This window comes from Neofelis nebulosa, chromosome 4 (genome assembly GCF_028018385.1).
Source record: "Neofelis nebulosa isolate mNeoNeb1 chromosome 4, mNeoNeb1.pri, whole genome shotgun sequence".
Lineage (NCBI taxonomy): Eukaryota > Metazoa > Chordata > Mammalia > Carnivora > Felidae > Neofelis > Neofelis nebulosa.
The window spans coordinates 18,380,713-18,405,670 of NC_080785.1; the positions used below are offsets into that span (position 1 = coordinate 18,380,713).

A 24,958-nucleotide genomic window follows, 5' to 3' on the forward strand; every position below is an offset into this window, starting at 1 on the left:
AGCTGCCCAACAAGTCCCCTAAAACAAAGCACACAATCAAATGAGACTTTATAGTTAGGGTAAATTACACTTTTAGGATTTAGCTTACAGCCATACTCCTCACAGATATGTATAATAACTTTAGGTTCAAGGTCATCACTATAACAGCAAAAGACAGGAACCCTAATGTTCATCAGTAACAGATTAAGTAAGTTATGGTATATCCATTCACTAGAATCTCATGGAGCCAAAGGAGGGAAACAGGTTCCTTGTTTCTTACATACTGATACAGAAGGATCTCCATTTAAAAAATAAAATAAAATAAAATAAAATAACATAAAATAAAATAAAATAAAAGGCCAGGGGTGAACTCAATACAGTTTATCATTTGTGTAAACCTCCCCTCCCTCCCCCACCACACACATGTATTTGTTTAGGCAAAGAATCTTCCTCAAATATACAGGAAACTTGACAGAGCCTGCCTCCAGGAAGAGGAACTAGTTGCTGATGGATAGGAGTGGGATAAACTCTTTATTCTGAATCACATTTGTATCTTGACCCATGGGAAAAGTGAAGTATTCAAACATTTTCTTAACCAAAAAAAAATGGACTAATTATACATTTGACAAATTACAATGGTGATTTCTTTCTTTTCTTTTATTTTTTTTTTAACGTTTATTTATTTTTGAGACAGAGAGAGACAGAGCATGAATGGGGGAAGGTCAGAGAGAGAGGGAGACACAGAATCTGAAACAGGCTCCAGGCTCTGAACAGTCAGCACAGAGCCCGACGCGGGGCTCGAACTCATGGACCGTGAGATCATGACCTGAGCCGAAGTCGGCCGCTTAACCGACTGAGCCACCCAGGCACCCTCTTTTCTTTTCTTTTTTTTTTTTTTTTTATTTATTTTTGGGACAGAGAGACAGAGCATGAACGGGGGAGGGGCAGAGAGAGAGGGAGACACAGAATCGGAAACAGGCTCCAGGCTCCGAGCCATCAGCCCAGAGCCTGACGCGGGGCTCGAACTCACGGACCGTGAGATCGTGACCTGGCTGAAGTCGGACGCTTAACCGACTGCACCACCCAGGCGCCCCTCTTTTCTTTTTTTTAAAGAGCAAGGGAGCAGCAGGCAGGACAGCAAAAGAGAGACTGTCCACCACAAGGCGATGGTGAGGGGCTATAGTCACAGTAGGGCGGAGTAAGGGAGTATGAGGACTGATGGAATTCTCCCTTTTTTGGTGATCCTTAGAACTGCGCCTAGCTGTACGTAGCCCATCGGTCAGCTAGGGCCTATGGCTTAATGAGCCCGTTTGCGTGCTCACTGTGGGCCCTTCTGCCTTGTTCAGGTTTCCACTGCCTGTAGCCGAAAAGCGGCCTCTATGCTCACCCCCCACCCCCATCAATAATGGAAATATTTAGCATTTGGGTGGAGGTCTCATCTTCAGTAGCTTCTCCCTGCTGAATGAGGAGCAGAGCGATGTCTCTATCAATGGGTCAACATACAATGGTGATTTTTTATTGCAGGGAGAAAAACAAAAACAAAAACAAAAACCCTCGAAGTTTTCTTATGAGAATTACTATAAAGTTATAATGTAAATACATTTTTTTAATGTGAAAAGGCATAATATTTCCTTTACAGACAACTTATCATTTATCCATCATGTAACATCAAATGCACCTATAATCCCTTAAAATAGGAGGATTCTTTTGAGAGAAAAGTGTCGAATCAAAGACATCATTATGGAAAAACATGCATACTTGACTGAATTTCACAGAGGATAAAGGCCATTATTTTACATATTTTTAAACTCCCTAGTTCCTGACAGGGTTCTCAGGATATAGTTTCTCAGTCAATGTAGCAAATCGATTAATGATTAAATTAGCAGCTATGGAGCTAGCTGATAACAGTATACAGTAAGTGGATAATTCAGGAGTAAGTGGCTTCTGGACTTTAATTTTAATTACCGTGAAACAACATAATTTAGTAACAAATGTTTAAACACCTATTATAATTGTTAGACTGTGAAATCCGATCAGCCATACAAAACTCATCAATTTTTCTTTAGAAAACACTAGAAACCCCAAAGAATAAAGGAGAGGTCACGTTTACTAATCAAGCACCATAATTCCAGTCTCAGGCCGTCCCAAGTGGCTGGAAGGAGGAAGGGAAGGGGGGAGGATGTTGGAAAAGGGTAGTTTTGAATGCGAAGCCTCAACTGTTGCTCTCAGGCAGCATAGGATCTAGCAGAGAGGAAGACTGCTGAGGCTGAAATTTAAAACAAAAGCTTTTTGGTTCAGATGATAAGGAGGCCTCAAGAAGAGCAGAATCGGTATATCCAGAAAGCAGTGCTGGGTCCGCCTCATGAACTAGGGGGTTTCTTCTTGGCATCCAAGTCCTTTTTAATTTCTTCAAGTTTTTTAGCCAGATTTGGTATCTTTAAAGAGAAAAAAGATGATTATAATTTTGCAGCTACCTAATTGATACTCTTTTACTTCTCTTCCGCCTACAACAAAGGGCTGTTGTTAAGTCTTTATTTTCCTCTGAAAGCAACTTGGCCTCATGGCTGCATAAGAAGGATCTCGAAGCTGTAAACTGAAGTATGTTCCCTCCTCAGAAGCTAAATTCTGACTTCTACTTTTATATACTCACTGACCACCTCAATCCACTGCCGAATAGAAGTTGTGCATACGAACAATAAAGGCGATATAAATTAATAAAGTTCCTGCCTAGAAAACCATGTAACTCAAGTGAAGGTTGACAAAGAATTTCTTTTGTCACACTAATAGCTTCACCACAGACAAATCAAAAGTTAACATATTTCCCTTCCTTCCCTCTTCCCACCTCTTCCTTTCCCTCTTTTTAAAACAACCTTTCCAGAGGCCCCATGTATGGGCAGTTTTGTCACCTGCTTTTCCACTTCCCCTTCTATAAAATGAGTCTGATATAACTGAAAAGATGATCCAATTACTCTTAAATTTCCACTTATCACATAATTGTCCACAGAACTATATAAGAAGACTCTAAGTCAGTAGTTAATTATTCTGGGCCAACCAGCACAGCTCAGGATCATAAGACCATCTAAATTGATGAGATTTTGCCCTCTTGTGGTGATACAGAGGACAGATGCTTTTGTGAGGTGTATTTTTCAAACAGCAGAAAATCCTACAAAACTCAGGACATTTTCCCGAGACCTACGGACTTCATTTACGCTGGAAGGCATGCCTGACTTCAACAAAGACAAGTCACTACAAATTACGGGAGGACACAGATATGGTCACTTACGTCATAGTTCTGGGCCAGATACATTCCAACCACGTTGCCAAAAGTAAATCCAAGCTGAAAGAGTAGAACAGGAAGAGTTACACTGGATACGAAGTTCTGTGCCACCTGAGACCAAACCAAACTATAAAGACAACAGTCTAAGGAGCTCAGGACAGTTAACGACCCCTGTGTCCTGCCTAGGGCTAGGTAGTGTGAGACTGTTTCCTTCTGTAAAATAACATAGAAATACTCTCCCAAAACGTTAAGGAGCATACAGAAGTGAGAATAAATGGTAGCACTGAGCAAATCTACCCTAGGTTCTCCCTGTCCCCTCACAACCTCCATAAACACTTGACTGTCAGTTCTAGAAACCCAAGCCAAAGTGATGACTTTGTTGTTGAAAGCAATTTGTTTTTTGCCTTTCTTTCTTCTTTGGTTACTTCTTGTTACTTTAAACGAAAAATATCTGATTAAAAAAAGTACTCAGCTAAATGGTAGGATCTTAGAAAATGAAGAGATTTGCACAGTTCAATCTCTTATTTCAAGTGGAACGTGAGGCCCAGGATAGTTAGTGAAGGGACTTTTTCAGGGTCATTCACAACAAAGAAACACAGAACAACCTAAATTAGATTTACACTCACAAACAAAGATATATCATGAGAGAACAGCATAGGAAACTCCAACATCCAACCGAGAGCACTCTGCCTGGATGGGACCTAATGGGCAGAGCACTTCCCACCTATGGGGAGCACACATCCCCTCCCCAGCTCTTTCTCAGTGAGAAGAGACAGGCATGATTTTTAGAGAACTATAAATGTGTAACCCATTGGGTGACTGGTTTCTTCAACAACAACAACAACAAAACCATTTCATGAAAACTTAAAGCACTCCATTGACAACAAAAGAACCAAAGCTCCTTAAACTCTGAGTTCTAATGATGATCTGTAATTCCCTGGGTTTTTTTCCTCCAACAATTAAGCCCCTCCAACGGGACACCTAATTTCTAATTTCATAAATTCAAACTGGCATCTGGTTTTTCTTTTTTTCCCACCATTTTCTATAATCAGTGTTGCTCCTACTCAATACACAGCAGAGGTTAACAGAAAAAGTGTGGCACTTATCACCACCAGTTCTAAATGGTGTGATCTAACCTTGTCTTCAAGTTAGAGATATATATGGGGAAACAGAATACAGCCTTACTGAGCTTTAAACACCAAAAGCACACTTTAAATTGGTTTGTTGTTAGTTAAATTAAGCATAAATGAGGCTATCCAATCTCTAATCATAGACCAATTTTCTAATCATCTGATTAATTAGACACGTCTTGTGAAAACATAGTTTTACCAAGGTGGTACCAAGAAGCAAAATGATTTTTTTTTCACTTCTGTGCGTTGAAACCAGATAGACAGAGGTTTTCCAAATCCAGAAAGAGTATTAAATTTACTTAGAAGATGAGAAAAAAAATCAAATGAAAATTTTAGCTCTAACACCAAGCAACCAAGCAGAGGAAACATAAAGTTGCAAATTTTCAAGAAAAATAGAGTTCTGATTCTATCACTATCTAGCTGTGTATCTTTAGCTGATTTGTTTCCTGATCTATAAAACATACTAGCAATGTTCCTTCCAGCTCCAACATTTGAGGATTCCTGGTTCTTACCCTGTGTGTCTCAAAATAAATATGGCATATCTAATGTGGCTTCCTTTTGGCAAGGTCACCAGCCATTAGGCACGTGAAAAAATAGCAGTCATTTTAAAACACAACACAAAACAAAAACTATGGGCTTCTAGACAAGTCATGTCCAATTCCAGTTTCAGAATACTGCCCAGTCTATCACTGGGATGTTGTAAAATTACATACATAAGAGAAATGTCACATAATAAGAGAAATGTTTGAGGGGCGCCTGTGTGTGGCTCAGTCGGTTAAGCATCCAACTTCGGCTCAGGTCATGATCTCGTAGTCCATGAGTTCAAGCCCCGCGTTGGGCTCTGTGCTGACAGCTCAGAGCCGGAAGCCTGCTTCAGATTCTGTGTCTTCCTCTCTCTCTGCCCCTCCCCTGCTCATGCTCTCTCTCTGTCTCTGTCTCTCTCTTTCTCTCTCAAAAATAAATAAGGATTAAAAAAAAAAATTTTTTTTAAAGAAAAGAGAAATGTTGAGGGGAATGCATGAAGCCAGAAAAGCAATTATATGTTCTTCATGGGATGCTCAATAGGCAAGTTTACACAGAAAAAAAATTAATAAGAAATATAAAAACATAAAATCTCAATCTGAGCAATGGTGACTCATTAATCTGACAAAGTTAGATTGGAGCCAGATTACAGAAGGTCTTGAATGAATCTGAAACCTCTCTGCAGGCCAAGATTGCTTAACTTCATCCAGGCCAAGACCTGGCTGCCTTGCCAGGAGTCCATCCAGATGGCTGTATGCCACCCCCACGGTGCCCCCTCCACATCACTGGTCCCCCATTGTGTTCACTGCAGAGAAGAGAAGGTAGTGCAGGGAAAAGAAAAGTGACGGCTTCCCAAGCTTGACACTAAATGAATTACTATTACATCCTTTCTGCAATCATCTTGAGACTTTAGGAATATGTAGCTTCTTCCCACAAGCACACTGGGGACAAAAAAATGGCAAAACACCAGGGATCTGGGGACAGAGGAGTGACATGAGCGAATTGGTCAAAGGACAAATGGGTGGGAGGAAAAGGCTGCAGCGAAGAATCAAGGAGGGAAGTCCAGACCAGCCTGGGTCCCCACACATTACAGGAGACAGCACGTCCCTGCTCTATAATTACACCTTACACTTAGAACCCACGTCCCTCCACAATCCCTTACCCACAATTCTGAAACTCAAACTCTACTCAAACTGTTTCACTGTAACTCATTTGGAAGCAAAATCACACCTGACCTGAACTGATATGAGACTATTTACAGTCTCTCTATCACATTCAGTGTGGAAACTCACTTTTTGCTACAGAAAAAGCAATCTTTAAACATAGGATCCTGCCCTACACCCCACTGGAGAATAGGTGTAACAGGAAATATTTTAATGTATGTCATAACAGAGGCTATCCCAGAGTGCTACTGGGCTGTTAAGTAACAAGGTATATGCAGCTTAAACCTTTCTAAAATCTTAAAAACAACTCCCAATACATCTGGTCCCCAAAGTTTTGATTAAAAGATCAAAGACCCTTACATACTGAATGTACATTCATATTCAGCCCTGTGAAAGGATTATAAAATGTCTCTACACTCTCAAAGAGTTTGTACAATGTATAGGAAGAAAAGCTACATATAAACAAAACAGTTACAAAACAACTGAAGGCAACACCCAGTACAGGACCTTGACTGTAACAGAGACAGGACAAACCAGAACTGGGTCATGCATTAAGTGGCCAAATGAATGACAGAGAAGTGATTCTTCTAAGAAACTGTATCTGAAAGAGATCAAGGTACCTCAACTTGTTATTACATTCTCTAATTATGCTGAGAAAGTGTTATCTTTTAAACTGGGAAGGGAACTGAATATGGAGAATCAAGGCATAAAATATGAAGATGTGATACCTAAGAGAAACAGGATTGATTAGAAAATGATTTGAATTTAGAAATAGAAGTTAAGTATGGAGACTTGGGTAGGGCTGGCTGAGGGAACCTCAAGAAACAGGCAAAGGAGTTTAGTTCGCATGCGATCTTGGTGGAACACCAATGGCTACCCTCTACCAGCAGCAACGTGATGAAACCACTGCTTTCAGAAGTATTCAACCAGCAGCTCTACACAAAAAAGGCTGAATAATGAGTAAGTGCAGGTCATGGAAGGCCCAGATTCGTGTGGCAGCAGAGAGGACAGAAGCAAATGTGACTGAATTGTTTTTCTTAAAAATCAATGATGATCCCCCAAACAGGTTCTTAACTATAGAGAACAAAAAGATGGTTACCAGGGAGGAGGTGGGTGGGGGAAATGGGGGAAATAGGTGAAGACTCAGAGTGCACTTATCTTGATGAGCACTGAGTATTGTACAGAATTGCTGAATCACTATATTGTACACTTGAAAGTAATATAACACTCTATGTTAACTATACTGGAATTAAAAAGTGAATGAAAACTTAAAATAACAATAATAAAATAAAAATCAACGGTAAGCAACAAAACAGAATGGACAGTCCAGGAAAACCTTTTACATTTATGGTCAAGTGATTTTTTAAAACATATTTTTAATTTTATTTTTTTTTTAAGTTTACTTTGAGAGAGACAGAGATAGCGCGAGTTGGGGACGGGCAGAGAAAGGGAGACAGACTCCCAAGCAGGTTTCATGCTGCAGCGCAGAGCCTGACATGGGGCTTGACCTCACAAAGCCACAAGATCATGACCTGAGCCAAAACCAACAATGGATCACCGAGCCACCCAGGCACCAAGGGATTTTTAACACGGGTGCTCATACATTCAATAAACAATGCTAGAACCAAAGAGTGGATATGGACCCTTACCTTACATCATAAACAAAAACTACCTGAGAAGGGTCAAGATCTAAATGTGAACGCTAGAACCATAAAACTCTTGTAAGAGCACACAGGAACACATCTTCAAGAACTGCATCAGGTGATGGTTTCTTAGATATGACACCAAAAGCAAAAGTGACCAAAAAAAAAAAGATAAATTGGACTTTATCAAAATTGAAAATGTTTGTGTTTCAAAGAATACCATCACGAAAATGAAAAGACAACCCAATAGAATGGAATAAAATATTTGCAAATCACTTATCAATAAGGGACTTACATCTAGAATATAAGAATCCTGGTGACTAAATCGTAAAAAGACAACCCAACTTAAAAATCAGCAGAGGATTTGACAGTCACTTCTCCAAATCAGATAGATACACATGAGCAATGAGCACATGAAAAGATGCTCAGTGTCACTAGTCGTCAAGGAAATGCAAATCAAAACCACAATGAGGTGCCACATTGTGCCCACTAGAGGACTTTAACACAAAAGATGAACAGGTTTTGAAAAGGATGTGGAGAATGTGGAACGTTCATCGACTGCTGAGAGTACAGCCACTTTGGAAACCAGTTTAGCAATTCCTCAAGAAGTTGAGCACAGAGTTACTGTCTGATGCAGCAATTCTACTTTAGGGTACATATGCAAGAGAAATGAAACATACATCTACACAAAAACCAGCAGACAAACGTTCACAGCAGGATTACTCATAATAGCCAAGTTACAAACAACCGAAGTGCTATAAACGGGTGAAAGGATTAACAAAATGTGGTATATCCATACAACATAATATTATTCAGCCACAAAAAGGAATGAAGGACTGATTCACACTGCAACATGGATGAACCTTGATATCATTATACTGAGTGAAAGGCAGTCGGAAAAGACCACCTATTATATGACTCCACTTAAAGGAACTGTCCAGAATAGGCAAATCCATAAAAACACAAAATAAACTAGTGGTTGTCCAGGGCTGTGGAAGAGAAGAATGAGAAATGAATGCTAATGAGTATGCAGTTTCTTTTTGGGACAACGAAATACTAGATACAAAATTAGATAGCCGCGATGGCCGCATAACTCTATGAACATACAAAAAAACAAAAAACAAAAAAAAAAAACAAAAACCAAAACAAAACAAAACAAACCACTGAATTCGGGGTGCCTAGGTGGCTCAGTCGAATGAGTGTCTGACCTGGGCTCAGGTCATGATCTCCCGGTTCGTGAGTTCGAGCCCCACATCAGGCTCGTCAGCCTGTCAGCCTGTCAGGGCAGAGCCCACTTTGGATCCTCTGTCCCCCTCTCTCTGCCCCTCCCCGGCTTGCGCTCTCCCAAAAATAAATAAATATTTTAAAAAATATATTAAACGTCAATAAGATGTGGTAAAATATCAGCCACATGGGATAAAACAGGAAATCAAAGACAACTTCAAGGTTTCCGGACTGGACAAATGCTTAAAAAGAATGGAAACGTTACAGTGAAAAAAAATGAGGACCACTGCCATCACCTGGTGGCTCTGTATATGAACACCACAGCAAATCAACTTTTTTTATGTAAGGACACATAAGCAGGTTAGTCACAAGGGTGCATCAACACCAAGAAGCAAGAAGTCTTAAAAACAAGTAAGCAAACTCCAAAGCAATCTGACTCATCATTTGCTGCTCAACCCCTTCCCCAATCAGAAAGTTACGTCTGTCAGCACATAAAGCTACAGTTTTGACCTGAGGATGACACCTGGCAGTAACCCAGACTGAACACTACCCAACAAGTCTGAAAGAGGACTCATCAAATCACATTTTCAAACCCAAGTTATGACACAGAATCTGAACCATCTCATATTTGCTGACAAGGGTTTCAGAAACCTAAAAGTAATCTCATTAAAAATAAATAATAATAGAAATAATCTCATTTTATTTAGCAAATATAGCTACAACTAGCATTCAAAAAGATACCCAAAAATATTTTATGGTCTCAGATGAGAAAAGCTACACATTGACAATAAAACCAAAAGTATACATTATCTAGCATTAATAAAAGATATGCTGATAATTTTCTCAGTTTAAATTACTTTTTACATATTTTTTAATGTTTTTTTACTTATTTTTGAGAGAGAAAGTACACGTGAGCAGTGAAGGAGCAGAGAAAGGGGGGGGGGACAGAGGATCCAAAGCGGGCTCCAGGCTCTGAGCTGTCAGTACAGAGCGCTATGCGGGGCTCGAATTCACGAACCAGATCATGACCTGAGCCGAAGCCAGACGTCCAACCGACTGAGCCACCCAGGTGCCCCAATTTCTCAGTTTAATCTACACACCTAGAGAACCTGTCTGAAGACTGCTCCATTTCAAGGAGGCAAGAAAAGATCCACCTTTTTGTACCTTAGCCTTTAAACATTTAGACTTGTTGTGGAGAAATTATCAACTGTGTTTCACAGCTGCTTCAAGTAATAATAAAACCCACATTCTATCCATTAAAACAAAACTCTGCTGAGGATATAACCTATGGCTTCTCTACTGCAACCACAGAGAAGTGCATTTTTAAGATGTAAGCTAGATTTTATACTCAATAATTTTCCTTAGAGAAAGAAGGGGCGGGGGGTCACGGGGGGGGGGGGGGAGCGGCTGTTAATTCTTCAATTGAGCCAGTAAATTAAATTGGGACATTCATGAAAAAGTTAGCTGTAACATTCTGGAAAGAGGTCTATCAGGTAGAACCAGCCTGCCTGTTCTCAAAGAAGCTGATTCAAATATTCAAGTATCTTATGAATATCTGAGAGAAGTCATCAGGCAAAAGAGGAATATCTAATTAAATAAATGAAATAAAATAGTATTGCCTAAGTGCCATGTGCTTGGGAAATCTAAATATAAGGTAGGCTGCTGCTTCCCCTGGAATTTATGGTCTACTCTAGAAAGACAAGACTAAAACACATGAAGGTGCAGTGAACAAAACAGAATGCATCACCAAATGATGGTCTGAATGGGCCACATAGTTTAAGTGCTTCCTATTAGAAATCTAATGTCATTTGTATGAACACATCAAAGGAGAAAAATCACTTGATCACCATATGGGTACACAGCATGACAAAATTCAATAGACAATCATAATAAAAACTCTTAAACCAGAAATAGAAGAGAATTTCGTTAATCTGTAAGGAAATATCAGAAACACATCATACTAAAACCTCAGAAGCATTTTCACTAAAAGCAGAAAAAAAAAAAACTAGGATATCCTCTCTTACTACTACTGGAAGTCCTAACTTGATTTACGGAAAAAAATTGGAAAAGAGCACAAAATTGTCCTTGTTGCCTTCAATGGAGATAAGACTGCCTTCACAGTATGGCATTCACTGATTCACTTCCAAGTGAATGTACAAACTATGGGAGTTAAAAGATAAGGAAGACTGCTAGATACAAAAATCAATACACCAGGGGCACCTGGGTGGCTTAGTTGGTAAGGCGTCAGACTCCTGATCTCGGCTCAGGTCATGATCTCACAGTTCACAGGATCGAGCCCTACGTCAAGCTCTGCGCTGACAGCGTGGAGCCTGTTTGGGATATTCTCTCTCTCTCTCTCTCTCTCTCAGTAAATAAACAAACATTTAAAAAAATCAATACACCCAAATTAGCATTTCTATACATCAGCAATGAATTTGGAAATGTAATTTTAAAAAGGATGCCACTCAGAACAACTAAAAAGTACCTGGAAATATACATATAAAAAACAAGGTACAAGACTATTATTGAGAAGATAATAAAACACTGACGAAAGGCATACAAAGATGTAAATTAATGGGGAGATGGATCCTAACAGTGTCAACATTTCAGGAGCTTAAGGTAATAAAGAAAGCTCATGGAAAAAGATGGGAATTGAGCCATTAAGAGTAGTTGGGGAAGGGGGAGGCAAAAAAGAGGACAAAGGGAAAAGCGTATGGCAAGGTCTGATAGCAGGAAGGTCCACAGGTTGGTCCAGATCAGTAAGATAGTCTATTCAATCAAAAGCAAAGGAGATACGTTGAAGGGCAATAGGAAGGGAAAATGGGGTCAGATTAGCAAATCTTGAAAATCAAGTGCAAGTGGTTACTCTTTGATCTGGAGGGACATTAAGACCATTGACAGTTTCTGAGCACGTGGAGAAGACAAGACTGGAGGATTACTCAGGCAGCTGCAAGGGTGGACAGAACACCAAGGGCATCAAAGGAAACGTAGAAGTAGAGAAGGCAGCCTTACTTTTCTAAGGCTGATCAGACTGGATGGAGGGGCCATGTTTCAAAACAAACCAACCAACCAACCCCAAACTAGATTCAGGGAAGGCTAACCAGCATGAACCTGAAATACAGAATGGTTGGAAGAATCAGAGATGTTTAGTCTAAAGACAAGACTGATGGGGGTCAGGGGATAGAGAAAGGTACCAAGGTAATGCTGTTCTGATATGTGAAGTGTTGTCATGTGAGTTAGAACTGCTCTTTAACGCCAAGAATAGTGTAAGATGGTGACCAAAAATGACAGATCCTCTGAGGAAGTAGTGAGCCTATTCTATTCATTAATTTTTTAAGTTTATTTATTTTGAGATAGAGCACAAGCAGGTAAGGGGCAGAGAGAAGGGGAGACAGAACGCTTAACCAACTGAGCCACTCAGGTGCTCCATAGTGAGCCTATTTTAACGGGAGGTGACAAAACATACACCAGACACCCCGTTAGTAGTGGAGACCAAGTGTCAGCATGTTAAACCACATAACCTACAATCACTCCTCCAACTCAAAACCCACATTCCTACCCCAACTAGGCTGGTGTACCTAGTGCAAAGGCAGAGTAAAAAAGACCTACTCTACGAACTTGTCACTGGGAAACATAAAGATGGAACTTTTCGTAAGGTGAGTAATGAAGACCCAATGGCCTAAAACAACAGCTAATGTTTACTGAGTGCTTATTGTGTGCAAGGTAGCATTCTCTTTTCATGAATTAGCTCATGCTCCTCACAGGCTTATAAAGCAGGTACTATTACTGCCCAGTTTATGCTGGGGAAACTGAGGCACAGAGCAGTTAAGGAACTCACCCAAGGCTACACAGGGACATTTATGTGCTAGGCATAGCTGATAAGGATATGGAGAATGAAGGAGAGAAACAAATCAAAGATTATGTCAGCATTTCAAATTTGAGAAAGGGCTGGAGAAGAGAAAGAAGTCAGCTGTGGGGCATGGGTTGCAGGGTGGGGGATGGAAGAGGCAACGGGTCCAGATGTGTTGGACCTGAGATAGAGGGTAGGGCAAGAGATGCTGAGCAGACAGTTGATGACAGTGAACTGGAACTCAGAGAAAGGGACGCAAGGTAGTCCGGGAAGCAGCAAAGAGGAAAGGTGATGTATGACAAGGAACACACTCCCTGAAGGTGGGTGTGAAGAGAAGAGCAGAGTCAGGGACTGAGCCTTGAGAAACACCTAGAAACCAAAAGACGGGAAAAGCAGCCAGTGCCAGCAGGCGAGATTAGATAGGACCATTTCCCAGCTGCTGCCCCAAGATACTGTTCCCCTCAGCCCTGGGAGGGGCCAGCACCAGAGTCAGTCGCCTTCACTCTGTGCAGGCTCTTCCCCAAAAATAAAGCCACATGTGTTCTAGTGTTAAAGAATGTCGGACAAGGAAGGATCCAAAAGCCAAGAGATGGGGGATTGAGGAGGAGGTGATTAAGAGCACCAAGCGCTGCCACTTCGAAGGTAACAAGGGCAATCCATGACCCCAGGAAGAGCACCGCAGGCAGGGCACGCAGGACTCCCGGCGGTGCCCATCACATCAGGCCTCCCCCAAAAGCCTCAGAAGTTTCCTTACAACAACTGTGGCTGAACCTACTGCGATCAAGGAAGCTACTGCGTTAAAGGGAAAAGAGGCAGCAGGACCACAGGAACAAGTTTTTGAGACTGGGATGATCGGCGAGTGTTTTAATCCACGGAGGAATGGACAACGAAAGGAATATAAAAGCAACACAATCGGGTGCAGTGGTTTTCAACTGGTGTTCCAGGAAGTGACAACTGTAGGAAACGTCTTGGAGGGTTCCAGAATGTGCAATGACCATGCACAGGTTTAACTTTGTATCCATTTCATTACTTCCAAAACTCTTCCCATCACCTACCTTTCTGAGGGTAAACGAGTCCCCATTTTTAGGACCGGTTCCAGCGAGAAACTGAATAAATCTGAGTCCTTATTAAGTGTCGGTTAACACACCTTCATGTGTTAACTCATTTTTAATCCTCACAACAAAGCCATGAGGTAGGTTCCCATTTTCATATGGGGAAACTGAAGCACAGACAATTTAAATAACATACCCAAGTTCCCATAGCTTAAAAACGATGGAGCTAGGTAGGGTTCGAGCCCAGGCGTCTGACTGCTTAAGCACCAGGACAAGATGGCTGGTCACAGGTTAAAAGCTCGAGGACAACTTAGGGATCACCTGCTTCAACCCGCTGTTGTTGTTGTTGTTGTCGTTTTAAGTAGGCTTCACATCCAGTATGGAGCCCAACGCGGGGCTTGAACACATAACCCTGAGATCAAAACCTGAGCTGACATTAAGAGACCGACACTCGACTGACTGAGCCACCCAGGCACCCCTCAACCCATTTTATAAATAAAATGGCTAAAAGCAAGAGAAAGACTTGCCCAAGTTCAGAGACTTAGTGAATCATTCGACAGAGGTAAAATCAAGGTGAAAAGTAATACTATCCACGTCTTTCAAAAGATGCGATGAGGAGATGGGAGAACAAGGGGGCAAGAGAGCATCCGCGTTCCAGTTACTTCCGAGCTAGGAATGTAACGGACGGATGCAGCATCTCTCCTTGAATGCTGAGAATTCTGAATCCTCAAATCAGATACATGCATATTTATACACAGCAAAAGTTTATTCCAAAACCAAATAAATTCACTCTGCAAAAGCACTTATGAAGTATAATGGAATCAATAAGCTACAGCTGTAGAAGTCTCAATGCTATCATCTTACACTTTGGGGCTGATACTGTTTTTTGTTTTTTTTAAATTTTTTTAAATGTTTATTTATTTTTGAAAGAGAGACAGAGCACGATCAGGGGAGGGGCAGAGAGAGAGGGAGACACAGAATCTGAAGCAGGCTCCAGGCTCTGAGCTGTCAGCACCCAGAGCCCGATTCGGGGCTCGAACTTGTGAACCGTGAGATCATGACATGAACAGAAATTGGATGCTTACCCGACTGGGCCACCCAGGCGCCACTGATACTGTTTTTAACCTTTGTGTTTCCTACAACTAAATGACAGTAATTATTTCTATTGCCCCCTAAACTAACACCTAGTTAGGACACTGGAGAAACTTCCAGAGGCAAAGGGTACAGTCCTGTCCTAGTTGGGCAGTTTATATCAAGGATACCTCTTCCCACCTAGAGATTTTAAAAATCAATTACCATCTAAGAAAGAAAGGAAGGAAGGAAGGAAGGAAGGAAGGAAAGAAAGAAAGAAAGAAAGAAAGAAAGAAAGAAAGAAAGAAAGAAAGAAAGAAAGAAAGAAAGAAAGAAAGAAAGAAAGAAAGAAAGAAAGAAAACCCAAACAAGGCACTTTTTTATTCCCTGTAATAAAGAACATAGCATGTGGGAAAGCATCTTCTCCCCAGCGCACCGAACGTGTCCACCAGGAAGACAATGGAACACCTGCTTCTTGTCAGAACCAGAGGTTGAAAGCATCAAGTGTGGAAGACTCAAAAACTTGGAAGAGAGACTTTCACTTGGAAATGTTTGGCGAGACGTTCTGAAACCTTCACCGGGCAATCTTTGAAATACACTCAGCGTCGCCAGAAAACCAGTTTTCAACCGAAATAAAGAGCCAGGAGGTAGAATTTATTTGCTCATAGTAACACTCATTTTCCCCCCAAAAACGAGCACTTTGGAAGAGTTGCTTGCACACCGGGGTCTGACTGACGCCAGCAACCAGCCATCCTCCAAGTCTGGAAGCTCTAAAAGGCCTGACGAGGTCCCCTCCCCCCCAGCCCCCAAGCCTCTAACTCCGACCTTGTGTTTCTGCGCCTCGTGGGGTGGCTTACTAATTTAGAGTTTATTCCTGGCCCTCCCCGCCCTCTTCCGTTCTCAAAAACCCAACCAGCAGGGCTCTCCGGCAGGGATTGGGGTGCGGGGGGGCAGGGGGCAGAAGAGGGGAGGCCGCGAAGTCCTTAAGGACCCCAGAAGCTTTAACACCACGATTACACAATCCGCCGGGACGGCCCAGAAGTGGCTCTGAAAATGCCTGCTGACGCCTCCAAGTTCTGGCGTGACTTGAATGACTGCAGAACGAGTACAGCAAAGGGATGGGCGCCCGGCAGAAACAAAACCCTGCAGCCCACCCCGACAGGCGACGAGCGGGCGCTGCGGGGACGCGGACCCACGCGCACACCCCTACAGCCCCGCAGCCCGGCCCTGGAGCCCTCGAGGGCCCCGAAGCCACCCCGGGCCCCTGAGGGGCAGCTCCACTCACCAGAAACTGGAGCATGGTGTCCGCGAGGAAGGAGCGAAGGGCGGCTGCCGCTGGGTGGGCCCGTCCGAGCCTGCCTCTGAGGCGGAGGGCGGAACCCGCCGTGGGCTTCCGGGTCACGCCCGGCCCCTCCCGCGCCTCCCGCCTCGCCTCTCCCCGCCCCGCCGCGCCCCGCCCCACCCGCGCGTCGCTCGCGGCGCCCCGGCGCCCCCTGGCGGAGCGCCCCGGCATTACCGCCTGAACCGGCCGGCTGGTGAGAAGGCTGAGGAGGAGCAAGTCCCAAGTCCCAGGCCTGGCTGGATAGTTTTGGTTGTTCATATGCCGGGACGCCAGTCCCCCAAATCCCGCTTCTGGAAACGTGGGTCGGGCCCCGGGATCTATATTACTACCAGCACCCCGACGATTCTGATGCACTTAGGCTTAGGACTCCCTGAACTGCAAGGAGGGCAGGAGGCCATCCCTAGGTGCAAAGCAGAATCCGAGCTTTTGCAACACGATATACCCGGTCCTCATGCAGAAACCATGGAGGGGAGGAGCGCTGTACTTTGCAAAAGTGCCGCATGTATGCTATGGAAACTGCAACGAGCACCTATGAGAGAGGTTAGGTGCTTAAGTTGGAGGCCTTTGGAGCCTGACACAACTGTGTCCAATTCATGACTGCCTTCGCTTCCCGGTTACTTAACCTCTTTGAAGTTAGCCTTCCTTCTCTGTAAATGGGTCTAATGCCAGCTCCCTTGCTGAATTGTGGGAATCAAGTGAGACATGAGGGATCAATAAATGCTTGTCATGTAAACTGGTGAGGCCAGTGAGCTCTAGGAGACCTCTCCCCATCCTGTCTCCACACAGAGCTTGCCCTATCGTATTATGAGCCACCTCTCGCTCCTGGTCTTTGAACCCCTCAACAACCTCCCTTAACACGTGCTTACAAAGGATGACCACCTTTTCTCTTTGCTCGCAACCTTCAGAACTCACCCTTGTCTATTAAGCAGAACTCTTGTTCCAAACTATAACAAAACATACTAGTTTTAACCCTATGGAGTGTATGATAGAGATACAGTGGACAATGATGAGGAAGAGGAAAACGATCGGGAATTAAGAAGCATTTTCTCTCCATTTCTGCTTTTCTCCATAAAGTTACAGATCAAAAACAAAACAAAGCAAAACAAAACAAAAATAGAAACAGTAAAATTGCTAGAGGAAAAAAAGGAGAAATTGTTTTATAATTTCCAAATTGGAAGGTTCATGAAACAAAATTCAGAAGCCATAACACAAGACTGATAAAATCAACCATCTAAAAATTAAAAATTCCTGTATGGAAAAAAAAAAAAAGATAAAACAAGTGAGAAAGGACTAATTTCCTTTGTATGAAGAGTTCTTACAAATCAGTGAGACCAACAACCCAATAAAATGTGTTCAAAGGATATGAACAGCTCACAGAAAAGGAAATACAAATAGCTCAAACATATGGAAAGATACTCAGTGGCATTCACACTAAGAAAAATGTAAATTACTACCATAATGAGGTATCATTTTTCTCCAGATTGGCAAAAATCAAAAAGCTTGGTAACACATTTCATTGGAAAGAGTAGGGAAACAGGCATAGTGATTCAGTACTGATGGGGATACAAACTGTTAAAACTTCATTGGAGGGTAATTTGGTCAAAACTATCTTAAGTTTAAGTGAGCAAACCCTTTGTCTCAGCAACTGGGTTAAATTGTGTATGCTCAAAAATATTCACTGTAGCAAGAGATTGGAAACAGAGATCATGCCATTCTCAACAATCAGTGCCGGAGGGATTAATGACCTAATGAGGAGGCAGCATTTTTTTTAAGGTTTTATTTTTATGTTTGAGAGAGAAACCACAAGTGGGGGAGGGGCAGAGAGAGAGAGAGAGGTGGACAGAGCATCTGAAGTGGGAGCCAGATGCAGGTCTTGAACTCAGGAACCGTGAGATCATGACCTGAGCCAAAGTTGGATGCTCAACCGACTGAACCACCCTGGTGCCCCAGAGGAGGCAACATTTTTAAACTGTCAAAAGACAATACTGAAAAGTAGATTTATGACCCTCAAGTTTTATAATAGTTTTGGCCAAATTTAAAATAAAACATAAAGAGTACATGCACACACATCCTCAAGGAAAAGATAGATTACATTAAAATGTAAGCTTCTACACCATAAAAAAAATTCAAAGGATAACCAAATAGATTGGGAGAAAATATCTGCAAACCCAAAACTGAATACACTAAAGCCCTCTAAATTTATATTTACCACCTACACATAAAAAGAAATCCACAACCCCCCAAAAAATAAATCTTATAAACAGAGAAAAAAAAAAAGGTAAACAATACACAAAGTTTGCAAGTGGGGATGCCATTTTACACCCACAGGATTGGCAAAAATTTTTCAATACATGATCACCTAGGTCGAAAACCTAAAAGAATCAACAAGAAAACTCACGGAACCAAGTGATTTTAGCAAGGTTGCAGGATACAAAGTTAATACACAAAAACCAATTGCTTTCCTATATACCAACAATGAATAGGTGGAATTTGAAATTAAAAACACAATACTTACACTAATACCACCCAAAATGAAACACTTAGACACTGATCAAAATATGTACAATATAGATCCCTATGAGGAAACCCACAACATTTTGATAAAAAAGTCAAATAAATAAATAAACGGATACACGCCATGTTCACAAAAGATTCAATAACATTGTCAAGAAATTAGTGTTTCCGAACTTCAACTTATAGATTAAAGGTAATTCTAATCAAAATCCCAGCAAGATATTTCATGGATATCAACAAACTGACTAAAGTTTATCTGGAGAGGCAAAAAACCCAGAGTAACTAACACAGTATTGAAGGAGAACAAAGTTGGAGGACAAACACTACTCAGCTTACTGGAAGACTACAGTAATTAAGACAATGTGGTTGGCAAAAGAACAGACAGACCAATGGAATAAAATAGCCTAGAAACAGACCCCCATAAATATAGTCAAGTGGTCTTTGATAAAAGAGCAAAGGCAATACCACAGTGTAAAGTTAGACTCCTCAACATGCAAATAATAATAATAATAATCCACATGCAATAATAATATAGTAATATTATATATAAACATATATTATATATTATATTAATGTTATTATAGTAATAAATCTAGACACAGACCTTATATCTTTCACAAAAATTAACTCGGAATGGACCACAGACCTAAACATAAAACGCAGAACTATAAAACTTCTAGACGAAACACGGGAAAAAAATCTAGATGACCTTGAGTATAACGATATCTTTTTAGATACTCTAAAGGCATGGTGCATGAAATAAATGATTGATAAGCTCGATGTCATTAAAATTAAAACTTCTGCTCTCCCAAAGAATACTAAAAGAGTTAGAAGAAGAGCCACAGACTGGGAGAAAATACTTGCAGAAGACAAGTCTGAAGAAGAACATGTATCCAAAATATCCAAAGAACCCTTAAAATTCAACAATGGGAAAACAATCTGACTTTAAAAATGGGCCAAAGGCCTTAACAGACACCTCACCAAAGAAGATATACAGATGGCAAATAAACATGAAAAGATGCTCCACATTGTATGTCATCAAGGAAATGTAAATTAAACAAGAGGTACCAATTAGAATAGCCAAAATCCAGAACACTGACAAGCCCCGGTGAGGATTCAGAACAAGAAGTGTCAAATATTGCCGGGGGGAATGCAAAATGGTACCACCATTTTGGAAGACAGCTCAGCAGTATCTTTATCATATGACCCAGCAATCGTGCTCCTTGGTATTTGCTCAAAGGAGTGGAAAACCTCTGTCCACACCATAACCCATACAAGGATGTTTATAAAAGCGAGATTTATTCATAATTGCCAAAACTTGGAAAACAACCAAGATGCCCTTCAGGAAGTGAGTGGATTAAAAAACTATGGTACATCCAGACAATGTAATACAATTCAGTGCTTAAAAAATAAAAAGTTATTAAACCATGAAAAGATTTGGAGGAAGCTTAAATGCATGGTACTAAGTGAAAGAAGCTATTCTGAAAAGCCTACATACTCTGTGATTCCAAGTATATTAAATTCTGAAAAAAGACAAACCTATGGGAACAATAAAAAGATAACTGGTCGGGGCGCCTGGGTGGCTCAATCGGTTAAGTGTCTGACTTTGGCTCAGGTCATGATCTTGCGGATTGTAAGTTCAAGCCCCGGAGTCTGGAGACCGTTTCAGATTCTGTGTCTCCCTCTCTCTCTCTCTGCCCCTCCCCACCTCAAAAATAAACATTAAAAAATTTTAAAAAAATAATTGGTTACAAAGGTTATGAGGGTGGTGGGTAGGAGGGAATGGAGAAATGAACAGGCAGTGCAGATCAAGATTTTCCTCTGTACGTTACAGTGATGGATACACACCCAGAGTGAACTGGAAGGTAAAAACCATGGGCTCTGAGTGATTACGATGCATCAGTGTAGGATCATCCCTGGTCAAAATGCATATTCTGGTGAGTGAGGCTGATAGGGTGGGGGAGGCTGTGCATGTGTGGGGGCAGCGGGTATATGGGAAGTCTCTGATTCTTTCTCTGTTTTATTGGAAACTTAAAACTGCTGTAAAAAAATAAGTAGTTAGAAAAAAACAAAAGTATGACAATTGGAACTGTGCTTAATGGTATGAAAAAACAGGAACTCTCACCCCATGGGTAGGAGTAAATTGGAGCAACCACTAAGAAAAATACAGCAACGTCTAGTGAAATTTAGAACTCTTAACCTCTGTCTCAAGATTTCCACTCGTAATTATGTGATCCAGAGAGGCCTTCTTACATAGCACATGTCTCATCCAAGGAGACATGTATGATAATCACTGCAGCACAGCTCGTAATAGCAAATACAAACACAAATAATAGCGGGAATTTAAATGTATACCAGTCCACCAACAACAGACGGCATAAATTTGGGTATCTGTAAAATCGGTAACTACCATTCAAGATTTATAATAAATGAGTATGAGCAATTATTAAAAACACAATGCTGAACCAAAAAAAAGCAAACTACAAATTGATCCATTAGTAGGACAACCCACATATCAAGATTAACAACCTATAAAACAAGGGATGGGTTAAATAAGTGATGGGGATTAAGGACTGCACTTGTGATGAGCATCGGGTGATGTATGAATTCCTGAATCACTATGTTGTACACCTGAAACTAATACAACATTCTGTTAACAGGAATTAAAATAAGAATTTAAAAAAAAGTAACCCTGTAAAACAATACTTGTTAATGTCTATGGATACACACATATGTAGTATAAGCATAAAACCATGAATGGCAAATTCAACAATAACTTCATGACAATGGTTACCTCTGGAAGGGATGTAGGGGAATTGGAAACAGGAAGTTCACAGGAGCCCCAACTGTATCTACCATAGTATATTTCTTTAAAAGAAAAAAAAAACAAAAAAACATTCTTGGCGTGCCTGGGTGGCTCAGTCATTTAAGCATCTGACTTCAGCTCAGGTCATGATCTCGTGGTCTGTGAATTCAAGCCCCACATTGGGCTCTGTGCTGACCGCTCAGAGCCTGGAGCCTGCTTCAGATTCTGTGTCTCCCTCTCTTTCTGCCCCTTCCCTGCTCATACTTTCTTTCTCAAAAATCAATATTAAAAAATCTTTAATAAAAAAAATAAAAATAAATTCTTGAGCAAATAGGGTTAATTTTAAGATTTGATGAAGTATGTAACATGAGGATAGAGTGGGTGTCTGCATGTTTATAATATTGATATTATTTGTATGATCAAAACCATACACAATTTTTTTAAACCTGAGTTAATGATAAAAGCAGTGGCAGAGGGGCACCTGGGCGGCTCAGTTGGCTTAAGTGTCCAACTTCGGCTTAGGTCATGATCTCACAGTTTGTGAGTTCAAGCCCCTCATAGGGCTCTCTGCTGTTAGCACAGAACCTGCTTTGGATCCTCTGTCCCTGTCTCTCTCTGCCCCTCCCCTCCTCTCTCTCAAAAATAAGCATTTTTAAGGGCACCTGGGTGGCTCAGTCGGTTAAGCGTCTGACTTTGGCTCCGATCATGATCTGCAGTTTGTGAGTTCGAGCCCCACATGGGGCTCTGTGCTGACAGCTCAGAGCCTGGAGCCTGCTTTGGATTCTGTGTCTCCCTCTCTCTCTGCCCCTCCCCAACTCGTGCCCTGTCTCTCAAAAATAAATAAACGTTAAAAATAAGCATTTTTTAAAAAGCAACGGCTGATAGTTTTTGGAAACATAAATTCAGTCTCAAAGTATCAACCCACAGATTATTCATTACAAGGGAAGAAAGATAACCTTTACAATGCCGGTGTGTCAAACACTACCTTAATTAAGTGCGCAAACTTAAAATAATGGGACAAACTGATAGGAACCTCCTGATACATGAAGGCATAGTGTCACCCACAGAATTGTAGTATTCTTGCCAAAAATGTTTAACCTAAACTTAATTTAAAAACAAAAACAAAAGTAACTTTGGGACCCTTTTCAAAACAGCTAACAAGTGTCACATTAATCACCATCTCCCCCAAAAAAGGAGGGGAAACATTTCAGAATCAAGGAAACTAAAGAGATAACTAAATGTAATGTGTGATTCTTGATTTAATTCTGGATAAAAAAAATTAAAGTTCTAGAAGTACATTTTGGGGGCAATTGAAATTTGAATATTGCCTTAATATTTGAAAATTTTATTGTATTTTATTAGCAAATGTCTTAAGTGCGATAATGGTATTATGATTTGGAAGGAAATATCCTTGTTATTAGCTGCTGAAATATTACGGATAAAGTGTCACTATGTCTACAATATACTTTCAAATAGTTAAGGAGAAAAACATAATAAACATTTAAAAAATTTTAATATGCTAAAAAGCCACAGAAATTATAAAAAAAAATTTGTATTTTTAAAAAAGAAACACTATAGAACTAAGTATTAATTTTCTGCTACTCATGAGTCAAGACACTTTTCCCTTTCTCTCCTTTATTTTAGGCTGAACTAATTTATGGCTAGAAAGGGAAAAATGGACTTTGAGACGATGTAGTCACTTGAACATAAGCACAACTGGGCAAGAAGTAGAGTGATGATGGTCTAAATTCTTTTGCCCTAATCGTAGGCATCACATTAATTATATGAGAAATTATCAGTAGGTGATTAGTTTGAGAAATTTCACAATCAAATAATTTGGACAAATCCAAATTATTATACTGCCACTAACATGCAGGAAAAAAAATAATTTTAGCAAAGAGATAACTTCCTTTCTTGGGACATTTCTATAATATCTTCACAGTAGTGAGTACACTATTCTATCAAACAGCGTAACTATAGTTTGTGGTCCACTCTACCCCATGGAGTGACCTTGATTATCACAGAAATGCAATGCAGATAACAAAGAGATAAAAAACTGCAATTTCCAGACTATGCCTTTAAGAGAACATTCAGAATTATACCCCTAGGGGAAAACTACCACTGTGGAAAGGGGATTCCCAATAACGTTGATCATTTTCTAGGTAAAATTTCAAAAACGACTAGCCATATGTTTTGTGTCTTTTTTTAAAAAGTATTTATTTTTTACTAGTGAGGTTGGAACCAGGCAAAGAAATTTACAGAAAAGATGTCCATATATAAAGAAAGAAATAGCAAAATATTTTTTGGTCATAATTTAGAAACAAACTAGTCCATAAAAAGGGGACAGTTTTCCCCAATTCTTCTCTTCCCTAGAAGAGTATAAGCACGGGCTCTTAGTTCCTTGATATCCTCAGCAGGCCTCGGATACGTCTGACAAGAGCTTGTATGAAACTATAGCGAGATCGAACTTTCGAGTATAATCCTTCAATGTCCAGAAGTTTCTTTTGTAGTGATTCTCCAAAAGCGTTGACGGCGTCAGCCTGAAGCTAGAGTTAACACAGATGACATTTTGTTATTAAAACTATAGTCTCAAATATTTTTTGTTTCATGTCTTCCAATTTAAACTATCTTGGAAATTTTGTAATGTGGTCCTTTCTCATGTAGCAAATTAACTAAACATTCCTTCTATGCTACAATTTATTGGTATGATATTATTTTTCCCTCTTTCCTGTCTTGTATAAATGTTTAAAATTTTAAATAACAACAACAAATGATGCTGTTGTTGACATATGGACATACTGCAGTAAAATATTTCCTGACCGGTGACACAAGTTGTTAGGAGTGGATGCCTCTGGGGAAAGAAACAGGATAAACTGGAAAGAAGCTTTTACTTTTTACTTGGTTTTGCAATTAAAAAAAAAAAAAGAAAGAAAAAACCATTTCCATGCTTTCACTTTCAAACAATATAAACAGAAGACAAGAACCTGGTATACACTTTAGAATTCATGTATTTTAGAATGCACATTTGATTTCGAATGGATCTTTTTGGCATAATAGTGAAATGTTAATATTAAGTGCAAAATTAGATAAAATCTACCTGCCTTCAGTTTTGCAGTAAAATCAAAACAGAGTGAGAAGGTTATTTATTAATCCTGCATTTCTTCTCACTTTATAACAGCACAGTCTAATGAAACAGAAATAGTGATTAATTCAACACATATTTATCAAACATCTTCTGGTAGATCTATACTTTGCCTAATTGTGCCCATGACCTAACTGAACATTAAAGCTTACCTAAACAAGTCTAGCCAAAACATGGATTGCTATTATGAAGTCACTCTGGGGCAGATGTAGTCAGGGCTGGGATGAGAGCATGCTCTTTATG

The 24,958-nt window shown here is 40.5% G+C and overlaps 2 protein-coding genes across 3 annotated transcripts in view; both read right to left on the reverse strand.

The window, feature by feature from the left end:
• Positions 1 to 1,473: 1,473 nt before the first annotated feature.
• STMP1 (short transmembrane mitochondrial protein 1) lies at positions 1,474 to 16,329 on the reverse strand. The gene is made up of 3 exons (XM_058724178.1): positions 16,197 to 16,329; positions 3,263 to 3,316; positions 1,474 to 2,414 (listed from the first exon to the last, which is right to left on the reverse strand). Exons 1-3 carry the CDS (start codon positions 16,209 to 16,211, stop codon positions 2,340 to 2,342), a joined length of 144 nt encoding a protein of 47 aa, XP_058580161.1. The 5' UTR covers positions 16,212 to 16,329; the 3' UTR covers positions 1,474 to 2,339.
• A 6,568-nt stretch (positions 16,330 to 22,897) lies between these two features.
• NUP205 (nucleoporin 205) overlaps positions 22,898 to 24,958 on the reverse strand; it is an 88,303-nt gene continuing 86,242 nt past the window's right edge. Inside the window, exon 43 of one of the 2 annotated variants that reach the window (XM_058724179.1) lies at positions 22,898 to 24,119. In XM_058724179.1, the coding sequence (XP_058580162.1) occupies positions 23,967 to 24,119 (153 nt within the window). In that variant the 3' untranslated portion in view covers positions 22,898 to 23,966. The other variant, XM_058724180.1, reaches the window with a different exon arrangement.